The sequence below is a fragment of the Colletotrichum acutatum genome (assembly GCF_030867785.1).
Source record: "Colletotrichum acutatum strain CBS 112980 chromosome Unknown BDZ83scaffold_32, whole genome shotgun sequence".
Taxonomy (NCBI): Eukaryota; Fungi; Ascomycota; class Sordariomycetes; order Glomerellales; family Glomerellaceae; genus Colletotrichum; species Colletotrichum acutatum.
The window spans coordinates 314,861-328,298 of record NW_026849026.1 but is presented as its reverse complement, the minus strand read 5'-3'; the positions used below and the strand labels follow the sequence as shown (position 1 = coordinate 328,298).

Genomic DNA, 13,438 nt, shown 5'->3' with positions numbered 1-13,438 from the left:
GTGGCCTTTTCTACGCACGTAATGCACACAATGAAATAACACCAAATACCTATAGAGTGGAGGCCGAATGTCATCTAGGGGAAGCAGGGCAGAACCTAGACTTATATGGCATCTCGTGAATGTTAAGGACTATCGCTCGCAGCCTAGGGCTTGTAAGGCCTGGCTGTGGAATTCACTTGGCGAGTAAGCATTATGGTGAATTCAAAATTTTGTCAAGTTATGATCATAGGCCTTTGCCGTGTGTGGCTTTGGTCTCAAAAGATTGGTATCAAATGGCACAACTAGGTGCGTAAGGGTCACTTCCCATTACGCATTTCAACCCCTTTCTAAATCTCATCTAAGATCAAATCCGCTTGCAACTTTCCGTCATTTGACATTATGGCATCTCCTTACAAATCAAATCATCATGTCTCCTTCCGAACATGACCGCCTAGGCCGACTCCTTGCGGACGTGGGCGTGGGCGGGGTTGGTAGACTCGACCTGAATCTCGGCCGGGGAGCCCTTGGTCTCGCTCACGTTGTCGTGGTTCAAGTTCTTGTCAGAATCGTAATCGGTGACACCGAACAGAGCATCCATGTGCTCGAGGGAGATACCCTTGGTCTCGGGGACGAAGAACCAGACGAAGAAGAACATGGAGAAACAGAAGCTTCCGAAGATGAGGTAGGTTCTGTCACAATGTTAGCTGGATGTCAATCTGATGAAAGAAGTATGAGCAGCAATTCTCTTACCCGTAGCCGTGATCACCGACAGTAGCCAGCATGTTAGGGACAGTACGGGCAACGATGAGGTTGAAGAGCCACTGGGTGGCGGCAGCAAGAGCGACATTCTGGGAACGAAGACGAGCTGCCGGGATTTCAGAGGCGTAAATCCAGCAGGCCGGACCCCAACCAAATTGGAAGAATGCGGCGAACAGGAAGATGGCGACTAGAGCCATGTAGCCAGCACCTGGCACAGGCTGTCCGGCAATGGGCGGGGAGATGCGGACGTAGAGACCAATGTAGAACATGCAGCAGCCTTGGGCGATTGACGTCCAGAGAAGCGAGCGACGACGGCCAAGAGAGTCGGCCATGAAGAGCAAGAAGCAGATGCAGGCAAGAACCTTGACGATTCCGTAGACACCAGTTGACAGAAGAGGCGTGGAGCGACCGGTGACACCGAGGTTCTTGAAGATGGTAGGGGCGTAAGTGTTGATAGCGTTGGTTCCCGTCATTTGCTGGCAGATCATGAGGAAGATGGAGATGAGAGCACGGTTGCGGTTGCCCTTGATGGTCCACATCTCCTTTTGCAGGTTCTTGAAGGTGGCGTTGCCAATGAGCTGTCTCTCATGTTGGAGCTGGTCAACAATCTCCTGGAACTCATCTTCGAGGTAGGGGTGGTTTTCGGGCAGGTTGCGAAGGGTGGAGAGAATCTTCTTGGCTTCTTCCCACTTGTCCTGGCGGGCCAGCCATCTGGGAGATTCGTTGCAGAAGAGCATGCAGATGAGAAGCATCAGACTGGGCAGGCCCTGGATGGCGAGAGGGAAGATGTACATGGTCTTTCCCGTCAAGTTGACCTCGGCGCCGTAGTTGATCCAGAAGGCAATCATACCTCCTGTGACGATGAATAGTTGGTACATGCCAGTGAGGAGACCACGGATGGCACGAGGCGCGTTTTCGGAGACGTAGAGAGGGTTGATGGAAGAGGCACCGCCGACACCGAGACCTGCGATGAAGCGACCGACGAAGATGGCAGCGATTCTACCGGAAGAGACAGCCTGGAGGACAACGCCGACGAGGATGATGGCAGCGACAGTAACGAGACACCACTTGCGACCAAATCGGTCCGTCATGGGGGAGGCGAGAAGAGCACCGACCAAGCATCCGGCTTGAAGAGTGGACACAATGTTACCAGTCAAGTTGGCGGTTTCTACGGGGTTGGCATCCTTGAGTCCGTAGTCGCTATGGGTGGATAAGTCAGTTTTGCTGATACTTGATGAATTGTGCTTTTGTGGTCGTCACTCACTTCTTAAAGGGCTCCATGACAACGACACCACCAATGACGGAACTATCCCAGCCGAATGACATGGCGCCGAAGCAGGCAGAGGCGGCGAGTGCGAAGACTCTCCAGCCGTAGATCTCTGCGGGGTCCGTCTCCATGGACTCATTGTGGACGATCTTCTTGAGAATCTTTTGCATTGTCGTCATGTTGGGCGGTTGGTTTCTCTACAACACGGCCAGGCTCTGGCGGGGTTGGTGTTGCTATCGCAGTTGAATGGCTGTTGGCCGATGTGACACGACACCCTGTGATGGTTGAGTCTCGAGCCAAGGGGAGTCGGCTCAAGATGTGAGGAGGGATGGGTGATGGGCTGAAGACTGAATGAGGAGACGGAGCGACGAAGAGAAGAAAACGAGGGTTAGAGGGTGTGGGCTGGCGGCCCTGATATATCGGAAATCTCTAATGGTGTTTTCCCTTTTTTGCTGATCAGGACCCTCGTCTTTTCCCCAGATGGATGGAAACCCGGGGACCCCTCACTGCCAGAATAGTCAGCAATTTGCCATCTCACATGTAGCAAGAAGTAACGTGGGGAAAGGGGGATTGGAGGTGCTGGTGAGGAGTAACTGTCCGGAGAGCCATGGTCGCAATCGATTCTGTGCGTCTCCCAGCCCGTCCAGAACCCAAAGAACCCCTGCTGCAATCCTATCTTGTCTAGTGTAGCTCGTTCGTCCGCTCATCTGTGCCTTCAAACCCCAGAAAACCGAGCCTCAACGAGTACCAAGACGGACGGGGAATTGTCCATGAGATTTTTCCGCCATTCAGAGGGGACGGAGAGGGCAGCCCGATGGTGCTGGACCGATGGGGGCGGCAGAGGAACGGCTTGGCTCTTGGCTTGGGAGAGGGGGACCTATTCGGTTTTGCGATCAGCCGACCAGGTCGTGCAATTGGAGGCTTCCGGCAAAGGGTGGGATACATCTTGGGGGTGTGTGGTAACTGTGGTGGTGGTAGTGGTGGTCGACCGTCGAGGTGGCCGGATGTGATGTAGCAACAAGCATGGCATGGCTGGGCTAGTCTCAGAGACTAGGCTTGGCAGGCTAAAGGCAGAACGGATGGCACTCTAGTCAGATGGACGACAGGAACGATGGCTCGGGTACGAGTGTGCGAGCTAAGGGGAGACCAACACCGCAGCCATGGGGACTTCGATGAAAGATCGAAGTATACACGTGCGCATCCTACCTACTGTACGGATACTTGATGGTCTTAAGGTCGTCGGGGCTGTCAGTATGGTTCTCACGGTTCATCTACCTATACAAACCGTGAACTTGACAAGGGAGGTGGGGTCGCTTGGTTTTGGTGTGAAGGCAATGAGATTAAGAAATGGATGACCCTGTCCCCCAGGTTGACTCCCAGATGCCTTGGATTCTTCACCATAGCAAGAACAGAAACAAGATGCCCGCTGACTGCAGATTGGAGGCGTATGCTAACAGCTCAAGCTTAATAGTAATAGACGTGGCTCTCTGGGGCCCCAGAGGAGAGTCCCGTCCTTCCCCAGGTGCCCCGGGATATGCACAGCGGAGCAAGAATAAGGTATCTGTATGCTTGCTAGGACGAACGGCTCTCCGAGCTGTGGCTATTCTCGTTGTGGTTTCCGACGCCGAAATGTGGACCACTCCTTGCAACGAACATGGCGCGTGATTTGCTGGAAGATGCGTCTCTGGTTGTCTTCCCCATCACAGTATTTAGGCTACTGGCGAAGGTGGAGAAAGAGGGACGAGGCAAAAAGGCAAAGAAATAAGAGCGTGGGCCATAGAGTTAGACTGCCATGACTGGCTGTACAAATAGAGTGTAGACCAGGGAATAGTTGTTTAGTGCGCTGGACTTGGTTTAGTCTCTTCTTCACTGCGTATGCGCTGACAGGGAAGTTCGGGCATGAGACGATGTATCCGTACAGGGTTACAGGAACACAAACACCAAGAGCCAAAGAGTCTCTGACAACCAGTCAATAGTTGAGTAGGCAGTCTGTTGATGAGTAGGTACTTCGTAGAACCAACTTGGTTCCGGCGCCTCCCACCCACACCTTTCATCCCACGTCCCGGACCGGTTTCTGCTCCAACCGGTAGCCCATTTGTCGACCCATCCCCGTACGGTGGATTTTGCGGAGTAAGGGCGCGGGTAGGAGAAATGGGGATGGAGACGTGGAGACGTGTTGGAGACCGCGGGGGTCGTCAAGAGGAGCCTGAGGAGGTGGGTGAAGTGGCACAGACACATATGAACCACCTCATGGCCGAACAGACCGTCAGCAAGTCAACGAGTAGCATCGGTATCGACTCTGTCAAAAGACGAAGAATGACTCCATCAAAGTAGATCGCGCCTCTCGGTTGACGCTTGACCATAGCTAGACTAAGCTCGTTCGTAGATGCCTTCAATCAGCGAAGGCACAGTCTAGACTCTTCTTGGACATCTGTCTCGATGGCTTTCCCAACTCAGACTCGATCTGGCACTTCTTCGATGACCTTGACAACCATTCCAGCCAAGGTATCCGTAAGATAGATCGTGATTCGACGAACCCCCCGCCAAACACAATTTGAGTCTGGAGTTCCAACGGCCATTTCCATCTCTCGCGACACCACCCCGACTTTGTGGCGTTGAATCCTAAGGCTTGGCACCAAGTCACGAAGCCCATTCATTTGACGGAAAAATTAATCCGCGTTTCTGACCTGAAGGACCGGATCTTTCTAGTCTGATTCTGCCAACACTCTATTTTCGAAGCTTTTCAATCTTTCTCTGGTACGTACGTTGAGTCACTCTCGTATTTGATAGTTGGTTCAACTTCTTATTCGTCAAAAGAAAAAAAAAAGTACATGCATCTGTAGATAGTCCAGATATGTTCAAGACACCAGGCGCTAAGTGAGCCACTCCAGTCGTCTTTGGCCAACATCATGCGATGTCACATACTAATCCTTCCCCTTCATGTCTGTCTGGTTCCGGACCCGAGTCCTCGGGCCCTGCTAGACCTGTCACGCCCTGCACTGCTTGTGTTGGCGCATCTTTTACAGCTGTAGCTATCCATGAACCAATAGTTCGGCATGTGCCGTACAGTCGCAGCCCAGGGCTATGGGACTCGGCTGCACATCCGCCACGGCTGCCTCGTGGCCTTCAGACTTGATGAGAGTTCCCTAACTGGACTCTGAAGTTATGCTAGTTCGTGAACTATCGGAGGGCTTTTGATCTAGTTCTACATTCTCGATACAATATCGGCGCGTCGCTGTATCGTTATCGCGAACGAGTCTCGTGTAGAGACAGGACGGAAGAATTTCGCCCTCCAAGACCAGACGTTGAAAGCATATGCAAGCCACTTCAAGAGCCTCTGCGTTTCCCCTTTCACTCCCGTTGCCTCGATCATGCCACACCAAGCCCGCGCATTTCTGTGCCACCTCTCACATTCAACGCCAAGATAATTCAGCTCAAACCAAGCCCCCCCTGCTTTTGCTTGTCCCTGACCTGTTTGCGCTGATGAGCCGGGATGTCACTCAGCGAGGTGCATCGTCTACAAGCCCCCGTGGTCACTGTGTTGGGCCGGGACCCGGCTCACCGCGAATGCGTTCTCAACGGGAATGCATTCCAACAGGACGCAATCATCTCCTTCAAGGGTTGGCAATATGCTGTGTTCTACAGTAGCTGTTCTTCCTCAAATCTAGAGGAAACTACTCAGCTTGAACCTCTCTTCGTCTGCTTGGCTCGGCGTAAACTACCCAACTCTGAGTGGCAAACGATAATTTTCGACGATTATCACCAGACCACTGATGATGGCCATAATACCGTGCAGATGGGCATCTGCCCGGGCGATGGCACCATTCACTTATCTTACGACCATCACTGTGACATGTAAGATTGCTTTTCATTCTTATTTCATGCGATAGCTTGGAGTTGCATGATCATTGGAAAGAAACCAGCGTCGCTAACAGATTCCCAAGCTTGAGGTATAGACACTCCATCAAAGGCATAGCCAGTGATCCAGAACGATCCCGATGGAGCAAAGACGTCTTCACTCCGACTCTAGATCACGTTCCCGGCATTCCCCAACCTCATAAAAGTTTCGGCTACGTAACCTACCCACGTTTTGGCACCTTGGGCGATAATATGTTCTTCTCCATAAGGAATGGCAAAGCCGGTCTTGGTGACGACCTATTATACATATACCATGCCGAAACCGGCCTGTACGAGTATGCTGGGAAACACCTTAAGGGCATCCAGAATAACCCATACGTTCATGGCATGGACTACCGTGATGGTAAGCTACATCTTACATGGGTGTATCGCGGTTTCGTACATTACGACGGATGGGACGACCCTCTCGATACGAAACATAAGCAACAAGCCGGGCCCAATGGCGCCGAAAATAACTATAGCATCTGTTATGCTTACAGCGACGACGGGGGTTATACATGGAAGAACGGGCAAGATAAGACGATTGCTTCGTTGAGAGATAGAGGCTCAATTACACCTGATTGCTCCGGCCTCGTTGCCTTTGATATTCCCAAGGGGCGAGGATTGACAAACCAAGAGGCTCAGGCAGTCGATCAGGACGGCGGGGTGCATGTTCTCAACCGCGACACGATGGATGCAGAGAATCTATGGAAGCATTACTATCGATGTCCCGATGGTACGATGATGACACCCGGTCTTTCCTGTAGGTTTGATTGTCACAATATGTTCTCAGCTAACGAGATTCATTGAGCAGGAAGATGGACTCAGCATGCCATTGGGCCGGTACCGAGTCCTCGACGCGGCCGTCTAGCCATCAGCAAAACTGGTGACCTCTTCCTGATCCTTCCCAACCCGACCAATTCATCTCTTCGTATTCTCAGGTCACCAAAAGCAAAGGACTACGCTGAGTCAGTAGAGATCTGGAATGGTATTGGCTTCATAGGCGAGCCGCTCGTGGATGTCAAAAGGCTCGAGGAGGAAGATGTTTTGTCCATCTTTGCCATTATTGAGTCGGCGACCTCATCCGAAGATCGCCGAGTTGTTGTTCTCGACTTTCAGGTGCAGCACAGTATGCGGTGACAAAGAGGCAGATGAGCCAGACTTGTTGAAGGGATGGTCTCGATATGCGCATCTAGAAAGCGCGATTGGCCAGTTCTAGGTGGTGAGCGGCAGGTTGCCGCCCATCACCTCCCCGGAAAGTCCGTGGCAGATACCACCCCATTAATGGAATGGCGGGATATTGCCTCTAGTCCCCGGAATTGACGGGTCCTGCGTAGACAGCGGGAGACCATCGGGCGGCGAGGGAGGTCATGGTCATAGTGAATCCAACCTCGGAGTGCCAAAGTTCCATCTCCGGCGTCCAACACAAAATTAGATACTGTAGATGAAATAGAGCTCCCTAGTGATCATCATATAGTGGATATTCGACCCTCATTTCAGAGTTGTGCCAAGAGTCATCGCAAAAACTCACTGTGTCGTATTTTGCCCCGAATTCCCCATCTCATTGGAGGACTTTGATCCTCAGAAAGATGAGAGGCATGGCTCTGATTGTGATGAAGCTTGTTCCGTTGCGATGATCAAGGAGATGAGGAAAGGACGTTCCCGCGCAGAGTTTCGCCCACTGCGGAATCATTCCTCCTCGCCAAGTTCATCAACTAACCTACCTCCCCCGGTTCGTTTCCCTTGGCATAGCAGCCCTGCCTCAAAACTATCCACCGATGCCAACCATCCCTCCCCCTTCTCGTCAGCCACCCTCTGCACCTCGGTATCTTGAGCCCGAGAAGAGCCGGTGTTCTTTCAATCCCACATTCCCTGCCTTGGTTCTTTGCCCAACGCCCAGAGCAACGAAGCGCGCCGGGTGGCCGCGCCGCTCTGGGCAGATTCTAGGGCCTGGGCAGAAGAGATGCTAGGACCTTGGCGTAAACCAGATGGCTTGCCGCATGCCAAGGAACCCTTCATATTTTAACATGGTTTGTATTGGAGGAATGAAAATTTCAGATGCGAGAGTGCGGGATGAGTCGAGCTGTAACTGTGGAGGACGACTCCCAAGTGCATTTTAGCGGTCCAAACACGACGCGTCTAGGGGGAAGACTCAACTCTTGGCACTTCGGAAAAAGGCTCAATAAGAAGCGATACTAATTCATAAACGATTCACTTGTACGGAAAAGGCCACTATCAACGGTGCACACGGAAAAGGGGTGGGTCAGATCTCATCGTCTTTCACATGCTGAGTCTTGGTATTTGATATAGACAATGCAACTATATTCCCGCCATCATCGCTCATAAATGTCCGCCAATATGCTACGAATAAGAATTATGTATAAGAAGTAGTGACTAAGTTGTCACTTGGATTGTCCTGATGAACGGTCCAACAAACAACCCTTAGTTCTCTTTCCCTGGTCCAGTCCTCACATCCAGATTACCCGGGCTCCATGTTCGCTGAATCGTCCATCTCTCTCTTCTATTTCTGCTTTTCAAAGCTGCGCTCTCTAAGCATTTAGAGAGTCTTGGCGGCCCAGCCAAGCTGCTTGGTGCTGCCGTTGAAGACAACAAAGGCAGCCTTGAGGGCAATGTCACCGTAGATGGAGATGCCAATGCCGGCGTTGCTCTGAAGGCCACCGAAGCAGGTGGAGGTGCTGATGGGAGCGTAGTTCATGTAGGTGGCGGGGATGGTGATGCGAGCGGTGCCGACGCCGAAGGTGAAAGAAGGGACGGTAGCGCTGCAGGGGAAAGTGTAACCACCCTGGGAAGAGTCGTACTTGGCACCGGTGATCTTGGCGTAGTAGGCGGTGACGATGGCCTGGGGAAGGAGGAGAAGGGTGGTGCCGGTGTCAGCAATACCGGTGACGGAGCTGGAGACGAAGCTGGCGGAGCCGACCTGGTAGCCGGAGGAGGTGAACTGCCACCATCCGTTGGCGGAGTTGACGGAGGTGTAGGTGATGGCACCGGTGTAGGCGGTGCTGTCAATGTAACCGAAGTTGTACTTGCCGGCTATAAGTTGAGTGTGTTAGTATCCATTGTTCCATCTTATAATGTCACATCTACTGATAATGTGAGCGAGTACTTACCCTTGCCGTGCTTCAGGTCAGCAGTGAAGAGGAAAGAGTCCAACTTTGACTTGGCAGTGTCGAAGAAGGTGGTCTGCTGGGTGGGCGAAACAGTGTTGATGTTGCTGAAGCCGAGACCAAGGAGACCGTCCAGGTCGCTCTCGGAGGTGAAGGAGTCCGAGACGGTGGAGGCAGCCTCGACGGCCTGGCCGGTGACGGTCAGACCACCGACGGTGACGGTGTCCTTGTAGACAATACCGCTGGAGCTGGAGCCATCACCGTAGGAGATGGACCAGGTGGCGCCAGAAAGGCGGGAGGCGGTGGTGGACTTGGAGGGGTCGTAGACGGTCTGGCCGTTGCGCTGGCTGGCCGGGGTGGAGGTCGAGAAGACCCACAAGTCAGAGGAACCGGTATCGAAGTCGAGGTTGAGGGTCTGGGCCGGGGTACCGATCTGGACGGGGCTCAGGTACTCAACATCGTACTCCTGGGGGTTGGCGGCGACACTGCCGGTGGCACGCTCGACGAGGCCGGCAGAGCTGATGTTGGCGACAACGGCAGCGAGGTCGGCGGGGAGAGGAGCCTTGTACTTGCGGTAGGCCTTGGCGAGAGCGAGGGGACCGGAACGGACGTAGCGGGGGTTCTTGATCTGCTCGACGGTGAAGCCTCTCTCCTGCTGGGCACCGGCGGGGAGGGCGGCGACGGAGGAGGCCAGGGCAAGGCCGGCCGTGAGGGCCGAGACGAAGGAAGAGCCAGTCATTGTGAGATGACTGAAAGCTAATGATGCCGGAGAAGGGAGCAGAGAAGAGGATATGAGGACCAAGGAGGAGGACTGGGAGATGACCGATGAGGATGAGGAGAAGAGATGGGATGATTAACGGGGAGATGGGATGGTTTATATCGTCATCGTCCAGTCTATGAAGATGGTGTTTGGACTCTGTGACCGGGGATGGCAAGTCGGGGCGATAGGATGGATCATGGCGACATTACTCGCAGTCCTTGCCAACATCACGGGCTCTGGATATGTCAAGGCCAACAATAACAGGCAGGGGGGAGTTCGTGAAGGAGGGCCATCATGGTGTGCGGCACAAGCTAGCCGTGGGGGAATACCACCTTCCAAGAGGGAGCATCGTGCAATAGCAAGGCTGCCTGTCGCGACTCCATATCGCGCCGACAAGGACGATGGTACTGCGCATCATGATTCGAGAGAACAGAGGGGCTAGATTTGATGAGAAGGGACGGTAGTCGGTAGTGTGTAGATCACCAAGGAGGAACAACAAGCAGTTGACTACTTGCGGCAGCCATCAACGGGCAGGCTAGTCTCGAACAGGGGACTGATAGACTCTAGTCTCTAGAGCTCTTCAACTAAGGTCGTAGCTCCATCTGTCTCTCCGCCATGGAGCTCATGGAATGGTGGAAGATGGAACCCCCATCTCAAGGACCAGCCTATTCCCGGCCAGGGGTTGGGAAGGGTTATGGGAACTTTTGACCAAAGCTTGTCACTGGCACAAAGTCCCCAGCAGCTGTAGACTAGATGAAAAAGAGCAGGTCGAAAAAAGGGTCGAACCAGTCGACGCTTGTTTGTCGAGTATCGACGCACCGCCGTCCTCCGCTCTTGGATCCAAGGCCGGAAGTTGAGATGAGTGAAAAGGGGAATAAGGCCAAGAAAACAAAGCAGCAAGGCACCAAAAGCAGATGATATGAATGGAGCCGAGCTGATGGAGGGTGGTCCGCGGCGGGGAGAGGAGCGCCGGCGGAGGGCGGGACCAACCAATCCAGAGGCGAAACGAGGCATTCTCGTCTAAAGCGATCTGATTCTGGTCCATCACTCCATGATCCATCCACCCTCGCGATAGCCCCGGTGCCGGTCTTGAGTGGTGCCGTGTGGTAGAGTGGTCCCTCGTTCTCGAGTCGACGTTGAAAGCACCTACCTTTCCGGGACATGGCTCCGGGAGTCAGCCAGGCCACATTACGGTCCAAGACCGCTGGAGCTCCGAGAAAGGTCGAGGGTTTGGCTGGTACGTCGAGACAGCAAGCAGGCGAACCCATGCTTTGCGGCGGCGTGGTGGTGGTGTTCTGACGGCGAACCTACAACCATCCCGTCTCTACCATTGGTCTTCTTGGCTCTTGATGCGCCTCGGCACATGGAAACAAGCTTTACCGCCAAGTCCCCACCCGCAATCCCGCATGCGCGCCCAGAGGTTGGCGATTGCGACCTTGCGAACCCTTCGATTGCTCGATCCCCTGGGAGCATTGCTTCATTCCATGCCTGCCCAGAAAATGCCCAGTCTGGGGCCGCAGCAGGTACGAGATCGAGGCCAAGACGGGAAGGAAGACAAGAGAGTTTTCTAGGTTCTTGGAGGGGAAGAATCCCAAGGGGGGAGGTGGAGGAGAAAGAGGGTCATGAAGGCTGAAGCGAAGCGGAACAGACAGGACAGGGGGGTTGAAGGGGGGGATCACGCCGCTTGCCGCCGCGACTCCATTGTCTCTTTGCATATTCTCTGTGTCAACGCGGGATCCAGCTGAGCGGGTTTCGGCTGTTTGATGCCATCTTGGCGATGTTTCTTGGCGATGCTGCCCTGTGGCCCCAACTACTACCTTGCCTTGCCGACCAGGCGATGAGTGAGTGAGTGAATGAAAGTGAGTTTTGTGACTTGTGAGTGAAATCACCCGACTTTGCGAGTGAATGAGACTGAGAGAGGCGTTGACCTGTCATGACGTGCTGCGGCTATTCCGGCCTGGACCCTGTTCCCGTTGCATTCAACTTCTCAATAGAGACTGGGACCTCGCGGATTTGGCGACTCAGCAGGCGACTGGGGTTACCTTTGCAAAAGTTCGCGCGTATTGGTTTTGGGGCCGACTACACTATCCGTCTTCCAGCTTGTTTCTTAATTGCGCCCGTGAGACTTTTTGAGAGAGAACCTCTTCTCACATTCCTCATTTGATCTATGTCTCCGAGCACTTTGTCGTCATCGCCGTCGATGAGGCGAGAGAGGGGTTCAATGAGCTGAAGATAGCCCCGAGAATCGCCTCAACAACGGCCCAAAAGCGATGCCGACTCAGCCGGTCTCCATACTATGAGAGAGATAAGAGATGAGAGAATCATAGCAGCAGTAGTATCCGTGATAGGTTACACACCATAACAAAGAAGAAAAGAAAAAAGAGGCAAATGGGAGAAAAGGGATCATCAATCAGTGATTCAAATGTCAGGCATTGCAAGCGGGAGCTCTCGAGAACGGGCAGCCACTCACCTCGTGCTCATCACATATCGCAATCTATCCGCCCCTTCTGCCGACGACGCGATAAGCATCGGTTGGTGAAAATCAGCCGAATAAGCATGATTGGAATAAGATTGCGCCGTCGCAGAACTCTCAGCTACCCCGACCTGGGTCTCCCCTGGAACGGCTTTGAGTGGCACGAGTGCCAGAGTGGCAAACCAAGAGGGAGGACCATCCTATGGTCCAACGGTCCTGTTAGGTAAAGGGGAAATCTCATTACGTTACCGCCAGGGCCACGCCAGGGGAACTTAGGTAATGTCATCACTTATTTTGCCTTTATCGCTGGCCCACTCCGTCATTCCGCCCCTTCAACGGAAATGGTGCTTAGTTCAACGTCTCATTGCCCTTTATGTTGTCTGTTGTATTTGTGTATTCTTATATGTGTGTGTAAAAGAGAGAGAGAGAGAGAGAGAGAGAGAGACAAGATAGAGAGTTGGTGCTGATCATGATAATGATGATAATGATGTCGGGAGCTCCATCCTCTCTTCCTCTCGTTGGCTGCTTGCATCTGCCATCCGATCCGTCTTGACCTGCTGAATGAGACAGCCTCGGCGCCGCGCCTGCAACACAGATACAGCTGACGGGTTCTAGCCCATCGGGATTTCTAAAGCTGACCGCGAGCCCGTCGGCGAACTCTGGCCGGTTCCCCCTCATCCCGAGAAAAGAACTCCTGCAAGTCTGCATTCAAATCTCGTTTGTTTTTCCTCCCATTTCCCATTCAAATGCCTCACCCGGCTCCCGGCTCACAGCTTCATCGGCGATGGAAACAAAGAAGCCCACTCATCAATTACCAGAAACTATTTGAAACAGCGGGCGTTTTCGTTTCGAATGAGGGCACCTTTTATTCTCATTGCGTTGTGCGCTGCCCTTGCTGCTGCTGCTGCTCATGGCCTCATGCCTCATTGACCACGCTGGACTGTGAGCGGATCATTCGGCAGACCTCGGCCGTTGAGTTCTGTCTCATCATGAGGCTCCAAACTCTGAGGTTCTGCTGGTACAAAGTGTGCTGTTTTTAGCAGCATGACATGGCACCGACGGAAGGTCCAAAGCGATTTTCTCTCATTTCACAGACCCGAAGTCTCACAGTCTCAACTCTCGCAACTCACCCAAGTCTCACACACGACATATTTGCATGATCGGACTGTCGTTGCATG

General features: G+C 53.2%; 4 protein-coding genes across 4 annotated transcripts; 2 read left to right on the top strand and 2 right to left on the bottom strand.

Moving 5' to 3' along the window:
• Positions 1 to 430: 430 nt before the first annotated feature.
• Positions 431 to 2,184, bottom strand: BDZ83DRAFT_750876 (general substrate transporter; the record flags this gene model as incomplete). The annotated part of the gene is made up of 3 exons (XM_060513979.1): positions 431 to 668; positions 730 to 1,938; positions 2,003 to 2,184. 3 exons carry the CDS (start codon positions 2,182 to 2,184, stop codon positions 431 to 433), a joined length of 1,629 nt encoding a protein of 542 aa, XP_060366567.1.
• Positions 2,185 to 3,940: 1,756 nt separating this feature from the next.
• On the top strand, positions 3,941 to 4,696 carry BDZ83DRAFT_616115 (uncharacterized protein). The gene has a single exon (XM_060507949.1). It carries the CDS (start codon positions 4,001 to 4,003, stop codon positions 4,337 to 4,339), a length of 339 nt encoding a protein of 112 aa, XP_060366566.1. The 5' UTR covers positions 3,941 to 4,000; the 3' UTR covers positions 4,340 to 4,696.
• Positions 4,697 to 5,498: 802 nt separating this feature from the next.
• Positions 5,499 to 7,042, top strand: BDZ83DRAFT_750875 (uncharacterized protein; the record flags this gene model as incomplete). The annotated part of the gene is made up of 3 exons (XM_060513978.1): positions 5,499 to 5,860; positions 5,950 to 6,638; positions 6,717 to 7,042. 3 exons carry the CDS (start codon positions 5,499 to 5,501, stop codon positions 7,040 to 7,042), a joined length of 1,377 nt encoding a protein of 458 aa, XP_060366565.1.
• A 1,134-nt stretch (positions 7,043 to 8,176) lies between these two features.
• BDZ83DRAFT_260364 (aspartic peptidase domain-containing protein) lies at positions 8,177 to 10,151 on the bottom strand. Its single transcript, XM_060501991.1, has 2 exons — positions 9,031 to 10,151; positions 8,177 to 8,953 (listed from the first exon to the last, which is right to left on the bottom strand). Exons 1-2 carry the CDS (start codon positions 9,764 to 9,766, stop codon positions 8,460 to 8,462), a joined length of 1,230 nt encoding a protein of 409 aa, XP_060366564.1. The 5' UTR covers positions 9,767 to 10,151; the 3' UTR covers positions 8,177 to 8,459.
• Between the last annotated feature and the right edge of the window lie 3,287 nt (positions 10,152 to 13,438).